Consider the following 27,070-nt stretch of genomic DNA (forward strand, 5'->3'; position numbering starts at 1 on the left):
CGTCTCTGGCTTTTTTTAATTCAGTTTTCCCCCTCCCGCGCGAAGCGCGGAAACTTTGACGTTCATTGAATTATTAGAAAAAGAAGATGATTCGTTGTTCAATTCTCGACTCTTAATCCTTGTCTGAATTGAGTTCCCACCCCCCCTCCTCCCGCGCGAAGCTTAGAAGCTTTGACGTTTCATTGAATTATAAGGGAAAGGAGACGATTCTTTGTACCATTCTCGACTCCTTGTCTAAATTCAATTTTCCCCTGCGCTGCCCGCGCGTAGCGCGTAAGCTTTGATGGTTAATTACATTATTAGAGGAAGAAGACGAATCGTTGTACCATTCTCGTCTCCTAATCCTTGTTTGAATTCAGTTTTTCCCGGCCCGCGCGTAGCGCGTAAACTTCTGACGTTTCATTAAACTATTAGACAAAGAAGACGATTCGTTTGACCTTTCTCGACTCCCAATCCTTGTCTGAATTCAGTTGCCCCCCCCCCTCCCCAGCGATGCGCGGAAGCTTTGACATTTCATTAATTTATTATAAAAAGAAGAAGATTCGTTGTACCGTTCTCGACTTGTCAGAATTTTCAAAAAAAAATCTTTGTCTGCTCCTTTTTCGTCCTATGTCATCATTACTGCCCCTACCGCCCTTGGCTACGCGCCTGCTTTAAAGGGAAAATGAAACAATCATGATTGTGATGGCACACAATTAGGTTAGTAGAAATGAAATGGAAAAAAGATCTATTACAACAACCATGGATAAATCAGCCGGGGCGTAGCGACCAAGCGAGATTATGCAATGTTGAATGCTGAAATTATGCATTATAGAAAATCCCTGAGCCCAATATGTACGTTCTTTCCACTATATTTCTTTCTAGCTATATTTCTAAATTTCCTGGGGGACGTGTCCCCCTATCGGGCTCAGGATTGCCGCCCCTGTCCATGATTACTACCAACATGAGTTAAAATACAAGCACAAGCGAGTTGGTATGAGCTGAATCCAAATGAAGGGCAAAATAAGAGTTGTGAAGCAGCCCTACACTCTAAAAAAAAACTGCTCAATTTGAGTCAAAATGTTACTCTTTTGGGTGGTCAAAAGGAAACCACCCGACTTTTGAGTAAACTTTACTCAGCATGTGTTGAGTAACAAATCTACCCATCTGTTGAGTAAGAATATTACTCAATAAAAGACTAAATCTCTACTCAGTTTGAATGAGTCAACCTTTACTCAATATTTACTCTTTGTTTAATGGTTTCCTTTTTTACTCAGTACTGGGTAGAAACGTAATCAACTCATGTCGAGTAAGAAACTGCTCATGAGTTGAGCCAAATTTTACTCAATTAACGAGTACATGTTTTGACTCAAATTGTTTGAGCGATTTTTTTGCTCAAATATTGAGTATGTTTTCTGGGTAACGCTTAGTTGCTCAATCAATATTGAGTAAAAACATGTACTAAGTTAAGTACATGTTTTTACTCCATTAGGGGTGCAAACCGATGCAATAGCAGCACCTTTAGGGGTTCAATCCTGCACCCTTTAAAAGGTGCAATCCTGCACCCATCATCGAGGAATACTGGTAAAATTTGCTCGTACACAAATACATATTAAACATGCATGATGTTTCTTGGTTAGTAATCATATAATCAATATATCTATTGCTAAAACGTGAATGTAATTGTAACATGATCAGACAAAATAATATATTGGTTAATGATTGCCAAAGGAAAATACAAAATCAAAAAATTGATGTGCATTGTCATAATTTGCTTAACAAATCATGATAAATGTATTTTTATGTGAACACGTGGAAAGTAATCATGAATATGCATGCAATATGCAAACTTTTATTTTGCACCCTCTTTTGGTCGATAGGGTTCATTTTTGTGGGAAGGGTGCAAAATCTTATATTGCACCCTTTTTTAACCCCTTTTCCTTCAATAGGGTTCATTTTTATGTAAAGGGTGCAAACTCTTATTTTGCACCCTTTTTTGCACCCTTTTTTCTAAGAGTGTATCTCAGTTCTTTCGCATCTTTCTGCACGCGCACATGCATGCACGAGACATGCACATGACGGACAATGAAAGAGTACAAAATATCCAGTTCCTTAGGTAGACAAAGGAACATACAGCTGCTATTATGTAAAAATGTGTAGAACAGGTGTCACATGCATATTGACAGCTAGTTGCACTTTCCATCGATCCAACTTTCACTCGCACCCGAGGTAAATAATAATAATAATAATAATAACAATATTTATAAAGCGCAACATATCCATCTCTAGAGATGCTCAAGGCGCATACAAATAATTTAAATTAATATTTAACATACTTAAGATTAAAGAAATATTAAATATTAAATTCGGGTAAGAGATCAATGTTGATTTATTTATCACCTGCCGCAGCGTAATACCCAACCGTAGTTTACTCAAAATTGATACAAACGAAATTCGTACTCAATGTTGAGTCATTGATTTACTCTTTATCGAAGGTAACAAATTACTCGGGTGACGAGTACCACTAAAATCAAGGTCTTACTCCAGCTTGAGTACTGAATTGCTCATTTTGTTACTCAATTTGTTTTACTCGGCACAATTTACTCGCTGACATTAAGAGTGTACAGTTAATTTAGAATTTGACTGTTGAGTATATAACTTCTATTTAAAAGACACCCAAAATATTGTGCCCTTTTCAAATTTCTCACTTAAGAGTGATGACCTTTGTAGCGCAGTAGGGCTGTTCTTAACGTTTAACTTTGAACCCGCAGCTCGAGATTTTATGCGGCCGGCCCGGCCCCCCTCTATTAAAAAATTTCGTTATCTTTTCTCTTCTCTTTTCTTTTCTCTTCTTTTTTCCTTTCTCTTCTCCTTTCTTTTCTCTTCTCCTTTTTTTCTCCTCTTCTCCTTTCTTTTTTTCTCTTCTTTTCTTCCTCTTTTTTTTCTTCCCTTTTTTTGCGCCGCCAATAGGGGGGGCCGCGGCCGTTTCGGCCCCCCCCCCTGGATCCGCCACTGTATCTGTTAGCTTACCAGTTTCTAGTGATACATTAGTTGCCATATTTGTGATTTTCTTTGAATTTCCACTTTAACGATTTAAAAAAAAAAATGATAATAAATAATGATAATAAATTTTAAAAAGTTTAAGAAGACCAGTTCATGAACAAAACGAATCGGACACTTATTGTACCTGCACACACCCACATGCACACACTTGCAACTTTCAATTTGTCTGTCTTTTCTTTTTTCCCACTTTTTATTTTGACACTTTCTGGGGGAAAAATCTGTATACGTTACTCGCTATTCTCCTACATACTCATAATATTATAACAGCGTCATGTTACCCCCCCCCCCCTCCTCTTCCCGGCTGCTATCGACTCAAGCATTCATGCGTATGATAGTTGGCCTTTGCATTAATCTTGATTCTTTGATTTACCTCCATACTTTCAAGTTTTCATTTATATATGCATATATATATTTCAAATATATATTTCAAATATATGCATTTTTGTGTATTTAAATTGTCACTTTTCATGCAAATCAATTAAATTACATACTATTATTGTTATTTGAGTATTTTGTACCGGTATTTGATATATCAATAAATGGAGAAACATCTGTCGGTGTTTGCATGAATATAGGAGGTAAACTATAGAAAAGCGATTTATACTATACTATACTCTTTACATATAAAAAAAAACAGTTTGGTAAAAAGGGAATATGCATGTTTGTTGGGTAGAATATTGTGCAATATTAGGTAAATATTACTCAATTTGGATACATTTTACCCAAATAATGCATCCACAACAAGCATTTTCTCTTTTGACCAAACGTTTGTTGAAATTTTAAACAACTATTCTTAGAGTAGTAGAAAACCTGTTTGGCTTGGTTAAACTTATAGGAAACTGAGCAAACACACAAATACGTAGTTGGCCTACCCACTTGTATACTATCTATGAACGAAAATGCATCAGTTTATGCCGTACACATATAGTTTACCGAGGGCACATTAGCAAAATAAGGGACATGTTCAACTCAAGAGGGGCACTATTGTGGGGAGGGGGAGAAGGAGGAGCAGGAGAAGGAAGAAGAAGAATAAACAGGAGAAAAAGGAAGACAAGAAGAAGATAAAGAAAAGGGAGGACCAAAAGAGATCATAATAATGATATATCTGTTACCTGTCGATGAAACTGCACAAACGGAAGAGATTTTCAAAGTGGAGAACAAAATGATCACAAAAGAGGCTGGATTCCTCATACTGTATGTTTTCGTGTAGAAACTCGTTTAAATGTTCAGTTCTCTCCCATCGAAATTCTCCAAAATGTGTCTCGTTTTCATTTCTCACCAAACATATATGGGCATAAGTACAGGTTGGCGTTAATTAAAGAAACGTATTTTTACAACTAAACGGAGGTCGTCATGATCGTGTCGCATTTAGAAGAAAGGCTCAATAGAAATATGATCGCTCAAGAAGAATTGTAATCAACGTCACGAATAACCTAAAAAAGCGAATGCCTACAGTTGTGTCTATTTGCGGTCTGCATTGATGGAATTGACGACGTTCGCATCATCAAATGTCGGTGCTGTCGGTCCGAAGAACAATTTTGTCCTTTTTTTCCGATCAGAGCAGTCGACTTTATAAATGCACTTTGAAAGAGAATATGATCGTTTAGTAGCGATAGATCGCCAGGGCCTCGTTTCACAAAACCAAGTTCGCCGATATCACATACACTATATAAACGAGCTGTGGGTGCAAAATGACCTTGAAGTAGTCAGATAGTCTGTCTTTAGTTCTCCATTTTTAGACTAGGTCTGGAGGTCTAGGCTTAGACCTCGACATTAATTCTCTGACTGTATTCTGTCCAATCACGTCATTCTTTCGACTCAAAATACACCCACAAGGCACAAGTGATCATGCTCTATTCATAGACCTCTCTAGTCATATTCTCATTTATCAGACTGGTACTGCACTGGTCCCTTGTTGTTCACGATCACCTTTGACTGGCCAAGAATTACCCAAGTTCACCTTATTATAGTTTCAACGCTCCTCTCAGCTCCGTTCCGTCCTTTAATATCTCGCAATCTCACTATTCACACGTACATCGTCAATCCACGTACCGTACTGTAGAATTGCAATTGCAAGTGTAGAAATCAATTGTCGAATACCAATATAATGTCTCGAAAACTTTAATTTTGAAGCCTTTACTATAACCACATTTCACGTTACTCACGTCGGGTCGATCACAATGTTATTATACAATGATTGCATCCATTCCAATTGTTGTCCAAAACCAAACAAGATCATAAAACGGAAATATGAAGTAGGGAGAAGAGGTTAAAATTCTGTCTTGTTTCCAAGGGTTACTGCCAGTGATTATTCGCGCTTTTCCTCCCCTCAAACTTATTAAATTTTAAAACTGACAAGAGATGGCGCTCTTGCATTAGTTTGGCATCTACATTTCCGGCCCCTTAATTTTCAGAGGCAAGCCGACAGAAAATTACACCTTTTCTTATACTTCCAAAAAACAATAATAACCATATGGCTTTCTCGAATCATTCTGATTAAATCTTATTCCTGTATTATTTTCAAAAGTTCCTGCTAATAAAAACTCAAAACCTTTTCAAAGTCAAACTATATACACGTAACTCAATGCAATAAAATATGCATAACTGTGGCTCTAACATGCCACAACACCTACATGACACAAAAAACACCTCAATGCCATCATTTAGAAAATACCAATGACAATTTAACCTTTAACTAGCTTATGAATGTCTATACTCCTGATTATTATCAGTTTGTCAAACAAAAAACCAACCAATGTCCCTCTTGTGGCTCTTTTTACTATCTTTGGACAAGAAAGCCCGCTTGTGTCACAAAATGAAAGATTTTTGCATAGGTTAGTAACTTGTAAACTCACTATAAATGATGTTGGCACCTTAAGAAAACACTCTGGAATGCTGCAATGCAGCCCTATCTTAAAAAAGGCAAGTACTGTTGACTCCAATACATAGCACAGATAAACTGAATTTTGTTTTGCACCGATATAATAAAGACATGCACAATGAAATCAGGCCTTAGCTATCAATAGAATATTGGTAACAATAATATGCTTTGGTCGTAAATCTGTCCAACTCTAAATTCTACTCAAACTACAATAAAAACAATGACAATGAGAGCCACAATATCGCAACAAAGATTTAAATGGTTAAGAACTAGATTAACCACTACCTCTTATTTTAGGGTGTACACTTTCAAGTTCCACTGAATTCAGAAGTATACTGTGGACTAAGACTATCAAACAACTCTCCTTATCGAAACATGTCATCAGATGACTAGTCTTGATTCAAACTCTTGTCACTGAGTTGAATCCCTTTTTTAACAATGTTCGCAATAATTTTGGACTTTTTATTTTCTGTCTCTTTCAGAATTTGTACAAATAAACAACACAATCGAATGTAATGTCCCTTCTAACGAATGCAGTAAAGCATTTCTTTCGTGCAAACTAAGCATGCAAAGTGTCGTTTTATATGTACAGTAGCTATGTAACAACAAAGCAAATGACACGATTTGTTCAAATCATGCTATCAAACACTGCCATTTCTATAAAAGAACTTTCCAAATGTAAATATCCTGACACTAAATCTGAACATAGCAAAATTATGTCACCTCTAATTATATAGAACAAACTCATTTGCTATAAAAACATTAACGTCTTCAAAATAGTCAAGTGTGTACAGTTCTGCCTTCACTAAGCACTATTAATGCCCATAATACAATTTTTATCGTCTTGTATAAACTCTTTGAAATTTTGTCTCAGAACCAAAATAGCATCTGCTTTAAAATAACCTGTTCACCAAATATTTGCGTCAACACAAATATGCACATTATATACATTCCTTGATTCCTGAAAAATCTTTACATTGTATCCTTCAAAATAATAACCCATTGCCTTTTATAATCATGCACTTCACATAAATCTACACTTTAAAAGCAACACAAAATATGCTTCCAAATATCTCATATGACATTTTAAATACATGCAAGATTTTTCTCTCCTGAGTTCCTGACAAATATTTACCTGAAAAGTGGAACATGACCCAAAGTTTTGTATTTGACTTTTGTTTTCTACTCCCTTTTTTCTGTCACAGAAATTTAAATTTAAATATTCATATTCTAGCAATTACATCATAGATGATCAAACAATAATTCATATATTTTACATATTCAATATTTCTATTATCTTCTCTTTCAACTTCTAAAAGACATCTGTGTCACTGTGCCCACCATTTCAAAGGTACATTGTACATACATTTTACACTCCTCAAATGCAATTCACTGAATAACAAAATATGCTTATGAAACTGTTAGAAATAGCATTCAAATTGGCAAGAATCTTTTCTACATGTATACATAAAATGCATTTTCACTGAGTCTCTGTCTATATCATGTTCAAATAATCTGACTTTTTCTTTTAAATGTCCAAAGTCTGAGTTTATTCCTTAGTCAGTCCATAATAGCCAGATTTTGCACAATAATCAAGTCTTTTAGTCTTTTTCGAATCTGCATACTCTGTGCCTCTGCTGCCATCTCTACGGCTTGATTACGCGACAGAATAGAAGGTGCAGAGTGGTCCAACTTGTGACTCCTAGTGAACAAATTCGCGTTTGGTCCAATGAAAACATTTCACTTGGTAAATACATGAAGTGGCGGCGCTAGGCTCGCACCATATATCACAATGATAATCTTTTCTAAAATCAACATTTTCCAAGCTTGTGATCCAACGAAGGCTTCGCGATTGATCCAAATATAGACTTGAGCTTTATTATGGCGGCGCTAGGCTCGCACCAAATATTACTTCACACATATAATTATCACAAACGGACTCCAAAATTGATTTCCAACTTGACTTGCTCCAAAATTTGATGAGTTGGTCCCGTGAAGAAACTTAAAAGGTGTCTCAATAGCGTATATCTCTTATGGAATCACAATTTCACAAATTCAAAGTGCTCATGAATCTCCTTCCAAGAGGAGACACAGTTTGCTGATGGGTCGCGAATAGGTGCCCGTCTTGGTCTTCACCTCCGCCCGTCGAACCATGCCCTGTCGATCTGGAGTGATGCCGATGATTACTCCCATGAGCCAGAAGTTACGAGGTGCTGTCTCGTTCACTACCAGCACTACGTCACCAACCTGGATGTTGCGACTAGGATGTACCCACTTCTGCCTGGCCTGGAGCTGCGGCAAGTACTCTCTCAGCCAACGTCGCCAGAAGACGTCTGCCAGATATTGAACCTGCCGCCATCTACGTCGTGCGTAGCAGTCGGTCTGCCTACTAACCGATGGGGGTAACATCGGGGTAGCCTTCAACGTCAGGAGCTTGTTTGGTGTCAGAGCCTCTAGATCGTTAGCATCGTCTGAAACCCTGGTGATGGGTCTGCAATTGATAATGCCTTCTATTTCACAGAAGAGTGTCTGCAAACTTTCATCCGTCATGGTCTGCTGTTTGGTAAGGAAGAAGAGCAGCTGTCGAATCGTCCTGATCTGTCTCTCCCATACGCCCCCGTGGTGTGAACCTCCAGGTGGATTAAAGGTCCACTTGATGTTTACTTGCAATAGTGAGTTGCTGAGCTGGGCCTGGTTCCAGCTCTCAAGTTCTTTTCTTAGTTCTTTCTCAGCCCCAACCAAGTTCGTTCCATTGTCCGATCTCATTTCTCTGACTGCTCCTCTTCGAGCAATAAATCTCCGAATTGCTGCGATACAGGAATCCGTATCTAGTGAATCAGCCTTCTCTATGTGTATGGCCCGAATGGCGAGGCAAGTGAACACTACGCCATATCTCTTGACTGTAGAGCGTCCTCTTTTCACTCCTATCGGCCCAAAATAATCGACTCCAACTCGTGTAAAAGGTGGATCGTCCGGTCTCAGTCGGTCTATGGGTAGGTCGGCCATCTTCTGTTGGATTACCCGCCCTCTTTGACGTCGGCACTTGACACATTTCTTGACGACTTTCCTGATGGCTGAAATTGCACCAACTATGTGATATCGTTGCTGGAGTTTTGCCAAGACATAGTTTCTTCCCATATGTCCTGAGTTTTCATGAATGTGCCGCAAGATGAGTTCAGACACATGTCCTCTCTTTGGTAGGATGACTGGATGTTTTGCTTCTTCAGGCAAGGCTGCCTTGTTAAGTCTTCCTCCTACTCTAAGTAGGCCATTGTCCATCTGAGGGTCTAATTTGTAGATAGGGCTTGATTTTCTGACCCCTGGCTGCAACCTTCCTGTCCTTTGGTTGACATCGTGTGCCTGTTTCCTCAAAGCCACAACCTCTACTGGGAACGCTCTGTCTTGAACGTGTATCAGTATTGCTTCCTCAGCTTGTCTAATATCTTCCACTGTCAATAACATGGGTGGATTCTCTCGTGTGTTCTGCTGACCTTTCATTTTCTCTTTCAGCAGCCCTTTCAATTTTAGTAGCCATGCTACTCCCTTTCTGAGGTGGTACCAGTCTGAATAATGGTTGATCAATCTTTCCAGGACATCATCTTCTTCCTCTTTGCTCACAGCAGTGGCCATACATTTGCTCTCACTGGCCGTTACTTCCGAGACCTCTGTAACGTACATCTTCTTCTTCTTCACCTCGGGATCATTGTTTACGTCGTGTGATGCATTTCTGGGTTGCTTAGGCCACTGGTCCTCTGAAGCTTGAAGAAATTCGGGTCCTTCCTTCCAGAATCTCATTGCTAGGAATCGATCTACCTCGACTCCCCTGGAGCATACATCTGCCGGATTCAGCGAAGTTTCTATGTGGTGCCATTGACTTGATTCAGATCCTTCTTGTATCAGGGCAACTCGGTTGGCGACGAATGTCTTAAACCTCCCTGTTTCGCTTTGGATATACTGTAGTACAGAGGTACTATCAGTCCAGAAGAAGGTCTCATCTACTGGGATGTCAAGTTCTTGTTTTACCATTTTGTCTATCCTTACTGCTACCGTGGCGGCTGTAAGCTCCATTCTCGGGATCGACGTCTGTTTAAGAGGGGCCACTCTAGATTTGCTCAAGAGGAATGAGCATTGGACTTCATCCCTGGTATTCACCATTCGCAAGTATGACACTGTTCCATATCCCTTCTCACTTGCATCTGCAAAATGGTGCAGTGTCACAGACTTTGGGTTTTCATACCCCTCTGGCTTCAAACACCTGGAAAGTTTAAAGTCTGACAGTCTTGGGAGTTCTCTTTTCCATGTTTCCCATTTTTTCAGCAGGTCTGGTGGAATCGTCTCGTCCCATCCTAATCCTAGTCGGCAGAGGGTCTGAAGTAAGTGCTTTGCAGGGAGTAGCACTGGGGAAGCACATCCTAGTGGATCGAACAGGGAGCACACTGTTGACAAGATACCCCTCCTTGTGGCTGGCTTGTCTTTCAGCTGAATCTTGAAACTGAAAACATCTTCATCTGTATGCCACAGCATGCCAAGTGCCCTCTCTGTTGGCAACTTGTCCTTGTCAAAGTCTAGCTCCTGCACTGTACTTGCTCTCTCCTCCTTGGGTATGGCATTCAATACTCTTCTGTCATTGCTCACCCATTTTGTGAGGTGGAATCCTCCTTTCTTACAGGCTTCTTGTAGGCCCTCTGATAGCTCTGCAGCTTCCTGGACTGTTGAGCTTGAGTACAAACAATCGTCAACATAAAAGTTGCGCTTGATGATATGTGCCACCTTGTCCTCTGCAAAGTCTTCTGCTGTGCGCTTCAGGGCATAATTGGCACAAGCTGGTGAAGATCTAGCCCCAAACACATGAACAGTCATGCGGTATTCCTCAATAGGTTGAGCGACATTGCCATCTGGCCACCACAGAAATCGATGTAGATCCTTTTCTTCCTTTAGCAGTTTCACTTGTGAGAACATGGCTTCTATGTCTGCCATTACTGCTATGCGGTCTTGACGAAACCTTGTTAATACACCCACCAAACTATTTGTGAGGTCCGGCCCCTGTAGAAGATTGTCATTCAGTGACTTGCCCTTGAAAGAAGCTGCACAGTCATACACCACTCTAATTTTTTGCTTCTGTGGGTGATATACACCGTGGTGAGGAATAAACCACATCTTTCCATCTTCTCTAAGGAACTCGTCTTCTGGTACTCTTTCAGCGTACTGTTTGTTCAGCACCTTATCCATAAACCCTGCATACTCCCTATGGAACTGCGGCTGTCTAGCGAACTTCCTCTGCAGGTGGTTGAGTCTCTGCTCTGCCATGGGCCTGTTGTTGGGCAGGTCGACGTCTCCCTTGAATGGCAGTCCGATTTGGTAATGCCCTTGTGTTAGCTTGATGGATCCTTCAACCTTTTCCATAAATCGTTTATCCTCTTTGGATTCTTCGACTTTATCTTCCATCAAGCGTTCTGAAAACTCAGTGTTGTAGAGATTATTTAGCTGTTGCTGAATATCTTCCATCACGTGGACTCTGTGGGAGGCTATCTTGGACCCACTTCTCTCTTGCTTGCAGCTTCCAAAAACCATCCACCCTATGATAGATTTGCAAGCGAATGGTCCGTCGTTCTGACTATTGATAACCTGCAGTGGTTCCATTGCTTTAGGGACGTTATTGCCAATGAGGATGCCCACGTCTGCATTGATCTCCGGCAAGTTTATTTCTTGTAAGTAGGGCCATCTTGTAATGTCATTCCTTCTCAGTATGTCTGACTTGTCTACAGGGATGGGCTGTATGTAGACGTCAGAAAGTGGTATATATGTGTTCTCATTCACATCAGCTACCTCCAGGTCTTGCAGTATGCAGGTCTTGACCAGCTTATCATCTGTTAATGTTTGAAGCTGGATAGTGCGCGTTCTTCCTCTGGCATTTAGTTTGTTTTTTAACTCTTCTGTGCAGAAAGTTGCGTTACTCCCGTTGTCAATGAATGCGTATGTGTGTACACATTTCCCTGTCTGCTTTGAGCGTACAGTCACAGGCACAATGGCCGGTTGGGAGTCCTGCATAGAAGTGCGGTTGGATAACGTGCGCTTTACGTCTGGGAAATTTTCATTTCCAATTTCTTCTCCTTCTGTTTGTCCTTCCGAGCTTTCCTCCTTCTTCCTATTAGCTCCAACGTCGTCATTAGTACGTTGTTTCTCTGATTCACCATTCCTTTTCACTTGTTTCGATGGTGCCCAATCTCTATGAAGAAGGGTGGGGTGTAATCTTTGACAAATCTTGCAGGTCGTCCTCTGTTTACAGTCCCTGGCAAGATGTGAAGACTGAAGGCAGGCAAAGCACAGTCCTTTGGATTTGCAAAATGCAAGTTTCTCCTCATGAGGTTTCTTTCCTAGGGCCTTGCATTCTGCTGTAAGGTGATTTTCCATGTCACAATACAAACACTTCGCTTCCTCGCTCTTCTTCATGCTGGAGCTGAAGCCCTGTTTCTTCCCTGGAAAGGGTTTTGTCTTTGTCTGCGTTTCTCCAGCTCTGGCAGGTCCTACAATATTGCCATAGATAGGGTTGTTGATTATCCGGGCCTGTTTACTAATGAAACTAACCACGTCTTTGAATGAGAGTGGCTCGTCCCGATTCTGGAGTATGCCGTCGACATAGCTCCTCCATCTATCTCTCAGCCTGAACGGCAGCTTTGATATGACCATCTTCAAGTGTTGTGCGTGGTCAATCTCCTGTTGAAGGTGTAGGTCCTTAGCCAAATTGCCTAGCTCAGTCACAAACAATGAATAACTAAGCAGGCCCTCCGGATCCTCACCTCTAATGTTTGGCCATGCCATTGCCTTGATGATCATAGAGTCCAGAACATGATGCTTATCGCCAAACTTGCTTTCTAGCAGCATTGTTGCCTTGTTGAATGCTGCCTTGGAATCACCTCCATACATGCAGCTTCTGACCATCTCATTCGCCTTTCCCCTAGTATATTGTTCCAAATAATATAGTTTGTCAGAGTCCTCCGATGTCTTGGACTCTATTACATGCTGAAAAGCCCTCTTAAAGGCGTGGTAGTTCAGGGGATTCCCGTCGAAAGGCTGAATGTTCCTTTGCGGTAAGGCGGACTTCATATGACATTCTAAGAGCATGTACGTAAGTTGGGTTTGTTGTCGCTGCAGCTCTACCCAATCAACATCACTATCAGAATTTGTTCCACTTACTCGTACATCTTGCAAATGTTCTCGGTTCTTGCGTCCTTGCGTTGAACTCTCTTCTGAGCAATCTGCATTCTTGACTTTGTGACTTGTTTGGTTCCTATCACTTTCATGTGTTACATGAGCAAAGGTTGGTAATGCAGGTGGCTGGTGAAAAGCTACCGTATCGTCGAACTGCTGTAATGCTGCTGCTTGGGCTGTAGCTGCAGCTAATTCGGTCTCAACAGCAAGTTGCTCCTTTCTTCTAATTAAGTCCTGCTCTTCTTTCTCGAGCTCCTGTTTCCTTTTTAAACTCTTCAACTTTGCTTGCAATTCTGCTCTCTTCATGGCTGTTTCCATCAAAAATTTCCTGGAATGTGATGTTGATTTGCTTGATACTTGAGATACACTGTCATCTACTTCAACCCTCTCCATCGCTGAATGTTTTCCTGCGTTCATTGAAGGAGAGTCAAACAGTTGGTTGACTTCCATCCATGGGTCTCGATCATGCAGTAACGGGTCCATCCGAATACTAGTAGCTGGATCTTGTTCATCCTGCCCTTCCATGATGATCTGATCCACTGACACAACAATCCTAATGTGGGGCTGTATCCATGACGGCTGCTGTCAACCTAAGGCTGTCAAGTATGCATTTCATGTGCTTATTCTTCTAGGCCTATACCACATTCACTGTTGCAGGTTTTCCAGCCTCTTTCCATATTCTGCACCGCTTGTAACTCAGGCGATATCAGCTGCAGCTAACCGGCATATTTCTGATTTCCAAAAACTTCCTGAAATAGCTCCACTAGTATGTATGCCACTAGACTAGACCCTCTACTCTAGCCTTCTGTAATTAAGAGCAGTAGCCAGTAGACATATTCTCCATTCTTGGCTAATCTCTGACTGACATTTGTCCATTCAAATCAACCGTAACATCTGGCCTTCTGGGCATCTAAATATAATGTAGATCTAGTCTAACCTCTATACTAGACTGGAGTCTAGAAATCTAGTCTTAGTCACTGTAGATTCTACGTCTACATCTCAAGTAGATATTTCAGGATTCCAATTTCTTTATCCTTTTCAACAGATTCCTGAATGCTAACCAGTCTCTTTATTTAACATCGTTAGGCCTTCCTCTGGCTCTGTTAGCTTGTGAAACTAGAATTTTAACTTAGAATGTGGGTGCAAAATGACCTTGAAGTAGTCAGATAGTCTGTCTTTAGTTCTCCATTTTTAGACTAGGTCTGGAGGTCTAGGCTTAGACCTCGACATTAATTCTCTGACTGTATTCTGTCCAATCACGTCATTCTTTCGACTCAAAATACACCCACAAGGCACAAGTGATCATGCTCTATTCATAGACCTCTCTAGTCATATTCTCATTTATCAGACTGGTACTGCACTGGTCCCTTGTTGTTCACGATCACCTTTGACTGGCCAAGAATTACCCAAGTTCACCTTATTATAGTTTCAACGCTCCTCTCAGCTCCGTTCCGTCCTTTAATATCTCGCAATCTCACTATTCACACGTACATCGTCAATCCACGTACCGTACTGTAGAATTGCAATTGCAAGTGTAGAAATCAATTGTCGAATACCAATATAATGTCTCGAAAACTTTAATTTTGAAGCCTTTACTATAACCACATTTCACGTTACTCACGTCGGGTCGATCACAATGTTATTATACAATGATTGCATCCATTCCAATTGTTGTCCAAAACCAAACAAGATCATAAAACGGAAATATGAAGTAGGGAGAAGAGGTTAAAATTCTGTCTTGTTTCCAAGGGTTACTGCCAGTGATTATTCGCGCTTTTCCTCCCCTCAAACTTATTAAATTTTAAAACTGACAAGAGATGGCGCTCTTGCATTAGTTTGGCATCTACACGAGCATTAATTATTTGATGAACAACATCCCTTGTTTTTCCTATTAAAGAAGTCGAGTGAAAATTAAGTTGAACGTAAATCGAGTTGAGATTTGAATTAAAAGAAGATCTTATCTGAAATCGGAGTTGTTGTTCGGAAAACGTAACACATTAGAGAGAAAGAGAGAGAGAGAAAGAAAGAGAGAGAGACAGAGAGAGGCAGAGAGAGACAGAGAGAGACAGAGAGAGGCAGAGAGAGACAGAGAGAGACAGAGAGAGAGAGAGAGAGGAGATAGCATTGACATCGTTTCACGGAACTGTCATGAGTACAAGTTCGTCGACATCCAATTGAAATGTGTCTTAAAGGGGAAGTCCGACCGGATATTGAGTTGGTTTGAATAAAAACAGACAAATGAGAGAAACAGGTCAGTGAAAGTTTGAGCAAAAACCGATTAAAATAAGAAAGTTATGAATTTTTGAAGGTGGGATCAATCAAACACAAATTGACAACTATGTGACGTATCTTGCAAGCTCCCCTCCCATCTTTCCTGTACTAGAAACTTCATAAAATTACATTATTCCTTTAAAAATGTTCGATCGTATTCACTGTTCATAGATGATTTTAAAAATAATTAGCAATGTTCTAGGTGTAAACTTTTGTTTGACTCACACGGTATATAATGGAACATTTTTAAAGGAATAATGTAATTTTATGAAGTTTTTAGTACAGGAAAGATGGGAGGGGAGCTCGCAAGATACGTCACAGAGTTGTCAATTTGTGTTTGATTGATCCCACCTTCAAAAATTCATAACTTTCTTATTTTAATCGGTTTTTGCTCAAACTTTCACTGACCTGTTTCTCTCTTTTTTTTCTTCTTCAACAAACTCCTATAATATCAGGGTGGACTTCCCCTTTAATATTGATACACGCGACTCAGTTGGATATCAGCGAAATTATTGTGAGACGCTGCCCAGATGACCGTTCATTAGTGTGAGTAAAATCAGCAAGTCTCAAGTGAGAACATGTCCCTATAGGTTTCATGTAGTTGGTTGGACAACACGATTGATGGATAGCATTCACATCAAAAACTTCTTTGCGTATTAAAAGCTAATCAACCCCACTGCTTCTGTGGGGGAAAGGTTTATAATGGGGTATCTCACTGAGCGGCGAATGCTTGCGAACGTAGCAATGAGGGGTTACGCAAGGGTTCGTCAAAGGTTGCAAAAGGTTCGTAAAAGGTTGCAAGAGAGTTCGCAAACAGTTTTTCTTTGCGAATTTAGTTTTCCGCAAACAGTTGCAAGCGTTTGCAAAACAGTCGTAAGGCTTTGTAAAACGGTTGTAAAAGACGATGCCGAATCTCAAATTGGCAGTATGGTCAGTGGATTGTGACGTAGTCGCGGATAACTTGCCCGTGTGCGGTGTACAAAAATATCATACATTTCCGTTTTTCTCCTAAGTGCATTTTCCTTTGGGGTACTACTTAGAATATATTATGGATAACATGTCGTTACAGGCCCTCTAAAGAAAAATTACACTCATGAGTCGTACATTTTAGAAAATTGAATTTTTTTAGATATTTTGTGTGTCGGAACAAATGAGAAAGTTGTCCGTCACATCATCGTAGAGACAATACCGAATCACTATATTCAGTCTGACTATATACACACACATATATATATATATACTCTCTAAAAAAAATCGAGTGATCACGGACGTCACTCCTCTGGAGAGTGAAAATGTAGTGAAAATAGAGTGAACATTCACTCTTTTCTTCTTAAAGAGCACTCTAAAATCAATCGATTTTCACTCCTAAACAAGTGATCACGGACGTCACTCCCAATAAAGTGAAAATAGAGGGAAAATTCACTCTCTTTTTTTAAGAGAGTATATTTATAACTCTTGTTCTATAAACAGGACGTCTGTATATAACCCTACATGGACTGGACATCATAAAAACTGGTATAGTACCCTAACCCTAACTCTAGTACAGCATGTAGGGTTATATATATATATATATATATATATAAGACGAGGGGTGCGGGTCGATACAGGAATAATACCCCACCCGTAACATTCATCTTTACATATCAGTCCTCATTGGCTGTCCATCGGATTTATTTCGAGCGGATTTCACTCTGAATGGGATGGGGATTAAAGTCACCTCAAAGCATTAAAGGTACTATGTCCCTTTTGCAGCCAACCTAAAATGCTGTAGAACTTTGCAAGAATTATGAATATGTCATGTATGTCCTATCTGTGAAATTTAAACGTTAGCAGTGTCCTCATATTCAAATTATGCAAGGAAACCCGTTTACTTGCTAGACTTCACTGTCAGACACTATTGAGTGTGACCGACTGGCTTTTTTTTCTTCTTTGGTAATAACATACATGAAAAGAGTTGTAAAGGGTACATGAGCATTTGTCTACATCAATAACCCACTTCTTGTGATGGCCAAGATTAAACTGATTGAATCTTTGCGCAGCATAAAACGTATGACCATTCGGTACAATGGTCTGAAAATCAAGATTATTACTTTTGGGCTCTATAGCCCTAAAGTCGATATGACAACTAATAGTCATTATTTTCCCACTTGAAGACATTTTCAAGCCCCACCTTTTTTAGGGAAGTTCTAAATTAGTATTATCTTTCAAATGCAGTTGAAATATAACTTTTTCATTTTTTTGGCCTTCAAATGGGACATAGTACCTTTAAATGAAAATTACTTCAACGAGGACAAATGGGTCTAATCAATTCGACTAAATCCTCCCTATGATCTAGCTTAAACGATCAGGACGGCTCTCCTTATATATAGTTTACCCATCAAAGCGTATCAATCAATATCCAAGCTCCAAACTCTTGTTTCAAAGAATCACGTGATGTGTTCAAAGATACATGAACAGATTAGCCGATAGACTTTATGACCCCGACTACCAAAGGCGGTCCTCCTTTCATTGTTCTCTTGCACACTCATAAAACAAATTCAAGTTAAGGCAAATAAGATAAAAAGGAAGGAAGATTACCATACAATACCTTTAGGTTCCTGCTGTTTGATGGTGACAAAAGTTCAACATTGGTATCCCGGTCACACAGAGGAGCCGGATACCAGATCGAATACAGACCGAAAAATAAATAACGTTACGCACAATGGCCCAACATCGATCGGTTTGGAGTTGGGTTGGTAGTGTGACTGAGGGATCGGAACCGGGATAGTTGGGTTCAAACATTGGATACCACAAGGCACTGTTTCATGATCGACCGTTCTCTGCAGTCATTTTGTCACTGTTCCAGCTTCTGTCAAAAAGTTTATACTCAGAGTTTAAAGATGAATAGGGTAAGTGATTATTTCCTTCGCAAACTTTTTGTTTTATTACTCTCCTTTCGTTTCATATTTGGTTAGGGAGATTTTGCGCTTTGCTTTGATTATGACGTCGATATATTCATATTAATATCATTCTTTATAATTATCGTACATAATCACGCCTATTGTACGTGGCGTTATTTTGACATACTTTAACCCCGGTAGAGCAAAGATTATAGAAAAGCTGAGATAACGGTTACTTGACATGAAAGTAATGGCACTTGATTTTGTAAACATTGCCTTAATATCATTTAGGAAATAGATAAGAAAATATTTACAACGGAGCTATATGTGTACAGCACTGCATCGACTGACTAGTAACTCGGTATAAACAGGGTATTCTCGTTGTTCCTCTTCGGGGCAGATAACAGGAAATTGTGGTGTATCGTTTACAAAATAAAACATTACAGACTTATTAGTACATATATATTCTATGCATAAGAGTGTGTAGAAGTTACATCAAAGCCAGTGCCAGCTCAAGTTCTCTGTCCGCCATTTTTCTCACCTGGTATGTAGTTCCTTTGCTTATATAGCTCGTTTTGTTTGTTATCTGTTAAAATCTATGATCTTATAATGGTAATATTTCTTGCAATACTCTTACGAGACAAATACTTTTATGTAATTCTAACAACAATAATACTAGTATATCTCACATTTATAAAGCACATTCATTTACGCAAAATATGACATGATTTGTATCCCGTTTCTTTATCTCTCCTATATATTTTGTTCCTCTTTAGATCATGTTGAATTGGTTTATGCTCGTCGTCGGGCTCGTCTTCAGCGCGAGTGCGTTCCATAACCCACTCCATCACGAGCATCATGGTGATCATCGACGTAATCGTTTTGGCGTTGACCAGGTCGAGCTCCAAGACATAGTCTACGAGGTAAACTCCCTCCTTTTCCTTCTTAACTTTGTTATTAAAGGTAAAGACCAGTATTGGAAACGCCCCAATTTCAAAAAATAAAATGGAAGCTCTCATTACCAATCATGTGAAAGAATAGGTTTTGACTAATACATGATAATAAAAAAATTGCCGGGAAACCGCCTACTAATTCATATATTTGGTAAATTTGTTTCTCTCATGGTCTGTGAGAGATATAGGGTAGTCCCATATACATCTTTCTGTGTATAGTGCTTGTAACTTTACGAAGAATGGGCCAAATTTCTTATCATTTTGATGATTCCAGAACCTTGCAGATGCTAGATGCTAGATGATCAACCTTTTCTGATCGATTCCACAACGTTTCTTTCACAATGCAATCGCATTACCATAAGGTCTTTACCTTTAATGGGGAAAATATGAGTTTAATTCTGTCCTTTTTGTTCTTCATTGGTCTACTACTGATTAAATTTAAATTGAGAAGAGACCCTCGAGAAATTATGCAGTTTTCTCACAGAAAATCTATGGCAGCATAACAATTAGAATCTTTAATTCATGCTCTAAATACATATTTTGGTGGAGCAACGTGTAATTTGAAATAATGGTACATGTATTAGCTCTTTGTCACGTACTGTATATCGACACAGAACAATACATGATCATACTACCATGACAACGACCCCGTTTCGAAATTGCCCAGTTGCAATTAACCCCCGTATTTAACCTAAGTAACCTAAATAGTCAGTATAAATAAACATCATCTTCCTGATTTCTGTTCTGAATAATAATACTATTGATGATATGCAACCCCGCAACTATGCGATAATACCCTACATAATGTGAGACAAACTGAATCAGTTCAGCAATTCAAAACGGCTCTAAATACATACCGTATTTATTTGATTTAGTCATAATTTTTCTAGTAGTTAGTGACATTTCCTGCAGCTCTTCTATTTGATTTGCTTCTTTCTTACCCTTTTTTCATGTTTTCATTAAAATTGAGCCCTAAATCAAAGGTATGCATTTCAGCTTTCTCGTAAGAATGAAAGCCAAATCGGCTTCGAATTTTGCATTTTATGGTTCATAACCTAATCGGAACTGTAAGCAATCACACTACTGGTCTGAGGTCATTACGATTGCAAGTTGATTTAGCTTTCCCTCCTTCCTACATGGAAGTTTGCGAGATCCCGGAATTTTGCATTTCTTCGTTCATAATTATGACCATTCAGAGTTTCGATCGTTAAAATTTCGCATGTTTGACAAATTCGTATCAAATGCTATTGCTAATTCTTCCAAAATCTAGTCGTAGTCAGCTCGTATATTGTATGCGAATAGCCGTTCTTGTGCCAACAATGTGATATTCATTCATGAGAGATGATGGTGAGAGACATCGTTTGATGCACTAGGGGAGAGAAAGAGAGAGAGAGAGAGAGAGAGAAAGGAGGGGGACAGGGAGGGGCACATCCAGCAGGTGCCCCTTCATTTCTTTAAAACTCGAGTGAATACAAAAGAAAACAAAATGTGCCCCTGTTTATGTTTTTATCTTCCCTTTCCAAAAGTGATGTTGAAAATATGCTAACCTCTGTTATTGTAGCATTTGCTTGACCAAGTTTTTGGGCATTGCATCCAACCTCTTCAACACAACCCCATAATTGCCCAGCCCTATCATGTCTCAATTTGTCAATTCGTACTGAATTATGCTCATTCGGTATATGGCTACACTTAGCTTTTAATTAGGTTAAACCGTTTATCTGTCATGCCATAGATCGGTACTTAAGTTGTAGTAATTAGCGACGGGTAGTCATGAATATACATGTAGAGTCTGAAGTCCTGCAGATAAATCGGTTATTCAACTTTTATTTTGTTTGCAGACTCCCGGCGACCTTCCGGGGGCCCAGTATCAACTAGTCACAGGTAAATACAATAAATTGGATTTTGGTGCTATTTAGCTTAAATCATTTACTTCACTTCATTGTGCTTGTGGTGTTATTAGCCAGGTCAAATGTGTTATCTTCTCTTAAACTCATACCAAAATCCTTTTATTAGTGTTGTTGAGCAGTTTCGACTTTTAAACTTTGTTTCAGACCCCCCCCCCCCCCCGCCCCCAAACATTTCTAATGTAAACCCCCTTGACCAATTTTAAATTCGATAGTAAATTAGTAAGGGTTATTGTGAAATCTTGAAACTGTTAATTGGCCCCATTGTGCTCAATCAAATTCCTATCGTAAACAGTTGACAAAGGGGCATATGGAAGTATGGAAGTAAAACTTTTTAACAATTAAGGGCCCTTTATAAAGGGTATTTTCTATCGGAATTGTTGACACTTCATTTATATGTTCATTCAAGTAATTTAATGCTTGGCTTTGGCAGTGTATAACACACTAAAGCAGTAGTGATTTGATTTTGTTTAAAATGTATACAGGGGTCACCTCGTAGCTATTGAAAGATACAACTTTTGGCATGGTACATGGCCTATAAAAGTTGTCTTTATCCTGGAGTTTAATGGGATCCTTTGTATTGGGACACTTGCTGTAGCTGTATAATGGTCTTAAAACGTCAGTGTGAAGCTATATCATCATTTGCTTTTAATATACCAGAATCCAGGATTTTCTGGCGGGGGTGGGGGGGGGGGGTGGAAACGCCCCTTAATTTTGCGAGAAAGCAGGTGGTCATTTGTTTTTGTTTTTTGTTTTGTTTGTTTTTGTTTGTTTGTTTGTTTGTTTGTTTTTTGTTTGTTTTTTTTGTTTGTTGTTGTTGTTGTGTTGTTGTTTTTTTTTTTGGGGGGGGGTGTAGATAATAATCTGTCGTGTGGTAACATTGTGACTCACTCCCCCCCCCCCCGATCCCCCTTAATCCGTTTAAAAATTACATTTTAATTCCATTTTAATAATAACAGCATAATATCGAATCACGCCATTCGCTGAAATTTATTGGACCCGCACGTTCTACTCTTTTTGATCTTTACATCACCTCCCCTTCTATGCAAAGATATTCATGATATACCATGTAGTTGCTTGATTGACTGCTTGAATGAATTCCTTTGATGGAATCTATCATGACGTACATGTCTTGTTAAACCAATCCTTCCGCACAGAATGCAATGTGACGGGTGCGTGGTACAACAGCCTGGGTTCGGAACTCATCATCAACGTGGATAGAGAGACGGGTCACGTGGTTGGGGAATTCAGGACGGCAGTCGAGAGGCAACCTGGGGCTGCAGGTGAGTGTAGACATTAAGTCATGTCATAATGATTAATATACATATAATACACATCAGTGAGGGCAATAGTAATTTTACTAAATGCCTGAACAAAATGAAGTATATTATTTGTTTTATAAGATTAAGTTTTATTTGTTTAAATTTGTTTGTTGTTGTCATTATCCAAATTACGCGTTAGGCAAAACAAATGCCTGGTCACGTGTACGCTTTCAACTAATGATTAGGATCCACGTCGTCATCTTATAATGTAGTAGGCCTATATAGAGAGTCAGAGGGACGTTATCGCATAATTATTCAACACGGAATTAATGCCCTTCTGGCTATATCGACGAACGATCTACAGGTGGATACAATCGATAGACCTCATGTGAAAGGTCTCATATGGGCGTACGTCTATGATTTCAGAGCAATGAAGTTTGACAATAAAACAAAGCAAACGTTCATCATGAAAGAAAGAGAGAGATAGATAGAGAGAGAGAGAGAGAGAGAGGGATGGGGGGACGAGAGAGAGAGAGAGAGAGCTTTGTACTTCTTTGTTATAACTGCCATCGGTGAAGAAAAGGTTGTTATCTAACTGAGGAGGTGTGGAATAACCTATAAAGAAAAGACGAAAACAACAACAAAATTAAACAACAAATGAAAACATTTCGTGTCCTAAAGATAAACCACAACTTCCTGGACGTCCTGGTCTGAACTCGCTCATCAAAGCCTCCATCACTTTTTCCTCACCACATCTCCTCTTTCCGGATGAAAGACATGATGACCACTTGCGGATCTTCCTGGTGTTACCACACACTGCACTTCTCTCTCTGTCCCCCCCCCCCCCTCTCTCTCTCTCTCTTTCCATCTTTCTCTTTCCAAGATGAAAAAGTCGATTGAGGATGGAAAGTCATCGGCTATCAAAGGATGAGAGGGTGAGATAAGCGCCTACAAAAGAGACGGGAGAACATGAGTGGGGTCAATGAGTGAAGGAGGGTCTGGGAGTCAACCCCATTTCTATGGACTTACCCTTTCTTTCTCCATTCTCTCACAATAATTATGTTTATCTCGTTTTCCTAATGTTCTACATGTATATTGACTGGTAGATCGAGGCAAGCTCCCGCAACGCCCTCTATATAGTTACGCCAACGTTTCTAACAAATCCGATGCTGTTGACGATCATGCTAGAATTGTGACAGTCATGCATTTACTTATCACAACGAATTCTGTCTTATTATCCTTCCTACAGGATCTGGGCCTGGCCGTGTCTCTGGCTGGACATCAAAGGACGGAACCCACAAGGCCATCGCCTTCTCAGTCCTCTGGAGCAACGGCGCTTCTGCCACGGCCTGGACAGGACTCTGCCACGTGTGCCAGGGTCAGGAGATCATGAAGACCACATGGATCTTGACCAGTGAGGTGGACACCTGCGATGACCATTGGTCATCCAACAGGTTAGTTTGATGTTTAAGTAGTTTTATACCAGAGACAAGTACAAGTTTTTTTTAAAGAACGTGTATGGTTGAAAGTAAAATGAAAATCGGGTCACGGACACGTTGATAGTTCACAATACTTGTCATCATCCCGTTTTTTTTATTCATCACGCGTGTACCATCTAAATTGTCTATTGTTAATTCCTTTTCTTGAATGTATGAATTTGGAAATTACTGTAGGTCATTCGATACATAGGAAGGTTTGTAAAGCGCCATCTGGGTAGGAATCTGGTTGTTGATGTGAGTTTGAGACGCCACCATAGAATTCCTATATATTGTGGTTCGATGGCCACCACAGGTGATGAGAGCATTCAAAGATTATTCCTAACCATCACTACAAGATATCAAACTTATAATCCACATGGTGTTTTACTATTGCACTCTAATTACCTAAATCCGCAGATCAAAGACAACTGCTGGACTTTTGACAAATTCATTGTTATGATTTAGGATAATATTAAGCCATAAAAACCAAACATTATCTTGACAGCGGTTTATCTTAAGCTTAAAGGGATAGTTGAGTTCTGTTGCAGAGGGCGCTACACAAAATATTTTTTTGTGAGATAATGAAAAACTGACTGTCAAATTTGAAAGAACATACAATTTAAATGACAAAATCATCTTTGTTTGATCAAAATCGGTTCAGAGACGGCTGAAATATCCATAAATATAACGATTTCTAATATTTGTGTACCACCACAAATATTAGATAATTTGAAGCAGCCGTTGAAAGCCGTTGAAAAAACAAAGTAGCGCCTTCTACGCTGTATTTCAGCCAATGCCGATGTTGGCTTTTTTGTTGCCTTTTTCGTGTTGGTTATATTACGCACAATCAGCCGGCCCATGTATTGTTATTATTAATTAATAGAATAATTAACGGTCACCGTATTTTGGGGGAAAGAGGAGCTGAATTGCTATGATCGTATTGGCTAAATTTCACACATTTTGGGGTCTAAAATTACCTTCTTAGCAATTTTAGGTCCTAAAAGTTCACTAGAAATGTCATAGATAAGAATAAGAGCAATAACCATGCACTTTGAAGGCATTTGCGATCTGAAAACAGAACTCAACTAACCCTTTAAAACAGAAGTAAAAATTATAAACAATTCAATGATGAATTGTAATGCTTTCAATATAATTTTAATCATCATAACACATACTTTTGTGGCTTATCTATAAGTCTTCAACTAATTTCAACAATAGAATAAAGGTTTTTTTTTTTCTAATTTTCATTAATAACCCAACCCTTTAAAGAAATGGATTCATCTCATATATACAAATTATAACAGGAAATAAATAACCGAACTGATTTTCTTGACCAAGTGTAAATCAATGATCCGACACCTACTCTTATAACCCCGCCCAGCCCTGCTACCGACATGTTAAGGGTGTATATCTGCAAAGTTACATGATTAGGGCTGAGGTTGCGAGTGATTTTTACATACAATAGAGTTAGATGTGCTGTTGGGTGGAAGCTTGAAGGAAGGAATTCAAACACAGACTTTACAAACTTGATCGTGTAGCAAAAGTTGTTTGAGTACATGTCCTACTATAGTATACATCTCAATTACAGTCTGATAGAAGTCCTTTTTGATATTTTTTTTCTTTCTTTCAGGATCGGGCAGGATGATTTCACTCGCATGGAGAAGGCCCCGGGCCCCCGTCAACATATGGGCCTTGATACGCCTTCAGACTTAACTGAGGCAGCCGAGGCATTTAGAGAGGGCGTCCTCTCCCAGAATAGACAGGGCTATTAAATCCACCCCAGGTCATGTACGTCGTCATCGCTTTTTTTAGACGTTTAAACATCAGTGGCATATCCAAAGATTCTCTTGAAGGGGTTCCAGTCTGAAAGAGACATCCCTGGCTAATAAAGAGATGAATAATGATTACTGAAGATTTTTTAACCAAAACAAACAAATATATATATATATATATATATCACTCTTACAACTGTTTAGTTAACATAACTTGCTAGAGTGTTGGACCCATCGAGTGCCATAATCATCGAAAAAAAATCAAGTAATGTTCATGCAAGATATTCATAGGCAGCGAAGACAATAAATGAAGTCTACATTATCTCATATTTTTCATGTTTTACATTCTGAATTACGTATACTAAATAACGATAATCTGTCTGTAACAAAATTGAACCAAATCAAGAAATCTGCATATCTTTTTGTTTCACATAGCCTACTTAACGATGCACAATCATATCGAAATGACGTGTATTGGATATATTTACGTAGACATAGAGTCATCGAAAAACAAACATTAAACGAAAAATTATTATGATATAAAAAATGAAAACGAGGCTCGTGATTATATCTTCATTTGTCGTTTTTTTTTTTTTTTAAACGAAGCTTGTGTTTATATGTTTATTTGTCGTTTTTGTAATGGACTTAAAGTCGTCGGTCCACTGGTTGTTTACTTACAGACATATACATTCCGGTAAAATAATCACCAAACATTCAATTCAATAAGGCATTTCAAAAGAACCATCTATAAACGTGATTGCGGATACAGGTCTGTAAAAAGCAAGAATAAAGATAGTATAAAAACTAAGGGCCTGTGGCTTGTGTCCCTCGATTGAATGGTTGAAAAGGGGAAAGAAAAGAAGAGAGAGAGAGTGATTGAGAGAGATAGAGAGAAATGGGGGGGGGGGAGAGAGAGAGAGGGAGGGGTGAGATAGACAGAACAAAATAAACAGAGAGGGAGAGAGAGAGAGAGTGAGAGAGACAGGCAGATAGACATACAGCGAGAGACAAAATGGGGGAGAGGGGGAGGGAGAGAGATAGGGAGGAAGTGCACATGTTGAAATATGATTCGACCCTTCCCATACCACCCCCTATTAATCGATCTTGATTCTTTTTCGCAATTAACCCACCTCGTCAGGCAGCTGCCCCCTCCCCGCTGCCCCCACCCCAACCCCACAATAACATTAGGAGGCTCAATGACTACACCAGACAACTTCCCCTAGGGTAGTTGTCCCGGTGGTAGTTGTCCTAGAGGATAGTTGTCGTAGGGGGTAGTTGTCTGGGGGTAGTTGTCCGGGGGTAGTTTCCCGGGGGTAGTTGTCCTAGGGGGTAGTTGTCCTAGGGGGTAGTTGTCCGGGGGTATTTGTCCCGGAGGCTAGTTGTCCTAGAGGGTGGTTGCACTAGGGGTAGTTGCCCTAG

The 27,070-nt window shown here is 39.5% G+C and overlaps 2 protein-coding genes across 3 annotated transcripts; one reads left to right on the forward strand and one right to left on the reverse strand.

Annotated features, from left to right (window-relative positions):
• Positions 1-7,987: 7,987 nt before the first annotated feature.
• LOC105444738 lies at positions 7,988-13,657 on the reverse strand. The gene has a single exon (XM_011679384.2). The coding sequence runs from the start codon at positions 13,655-13,657 to the stop codon at positions 7,988-7,990; it is 5,670 nt and encodes a 1,889-aa protein (XP_011677686.2).
• Positions 13,658-17,979: 4,322 nt separating this feature from the next.
• On the forward strand, positions 17,980-26,459 carry LOC585594 (fibropellin-3). 2 transcript variants are annotated; one of them, XM_785412.5, is made up of 6 exons: positions 17,980-18,291; positions 19,059-19,205; positions 21,074-21,116; positions 22,297-22,422; positions 23,651-23,855; positions 25,510-26,459. In XM_785412.5, the coding sequence occupies exons 1-6, from the start codon at positions 18,208-18,210 to the stop codon at positions 25,649-25,651; spliced, it is 747 nt and encodes a 248-aa protein (XP_790505.2). In that variant the 5' UTR covers positions 17,980-18,207; the 3' UTR covers positions 25,652-26,459. The 2 variants fall into 2 exon arrangements, with proteins under 2 accessions (XP_790505.2, XP_003725309.1); XM_003725261.3 differs by lacking the exon at positions 17,980-18,291 and adding an exon at positions 18,707-18,826.
• Positions 26,460-27,070: the final 611 nt, after the last annotated feature.

The sequence above is a fragment of the Strongylocentrotus purpuratus genome, unplaced genomic scaffold (genome assembly GCF_000002235.5).
Source record: "Strongylocentrotus purpuratus isolate Spur 01 unplaced genomic scaffold, Spur_5.0 spur5_scaffold_8, whole genome shotgun sequence".
Taxonomy (NCBI): domain Eukaryota; kingdom Metazoa; phylum Echinodermata; class Echinoidea; order Camarodonta; family Strongylocentrotidae; genus Strongylocentrotus; species Strongylocentrotus purpuratus.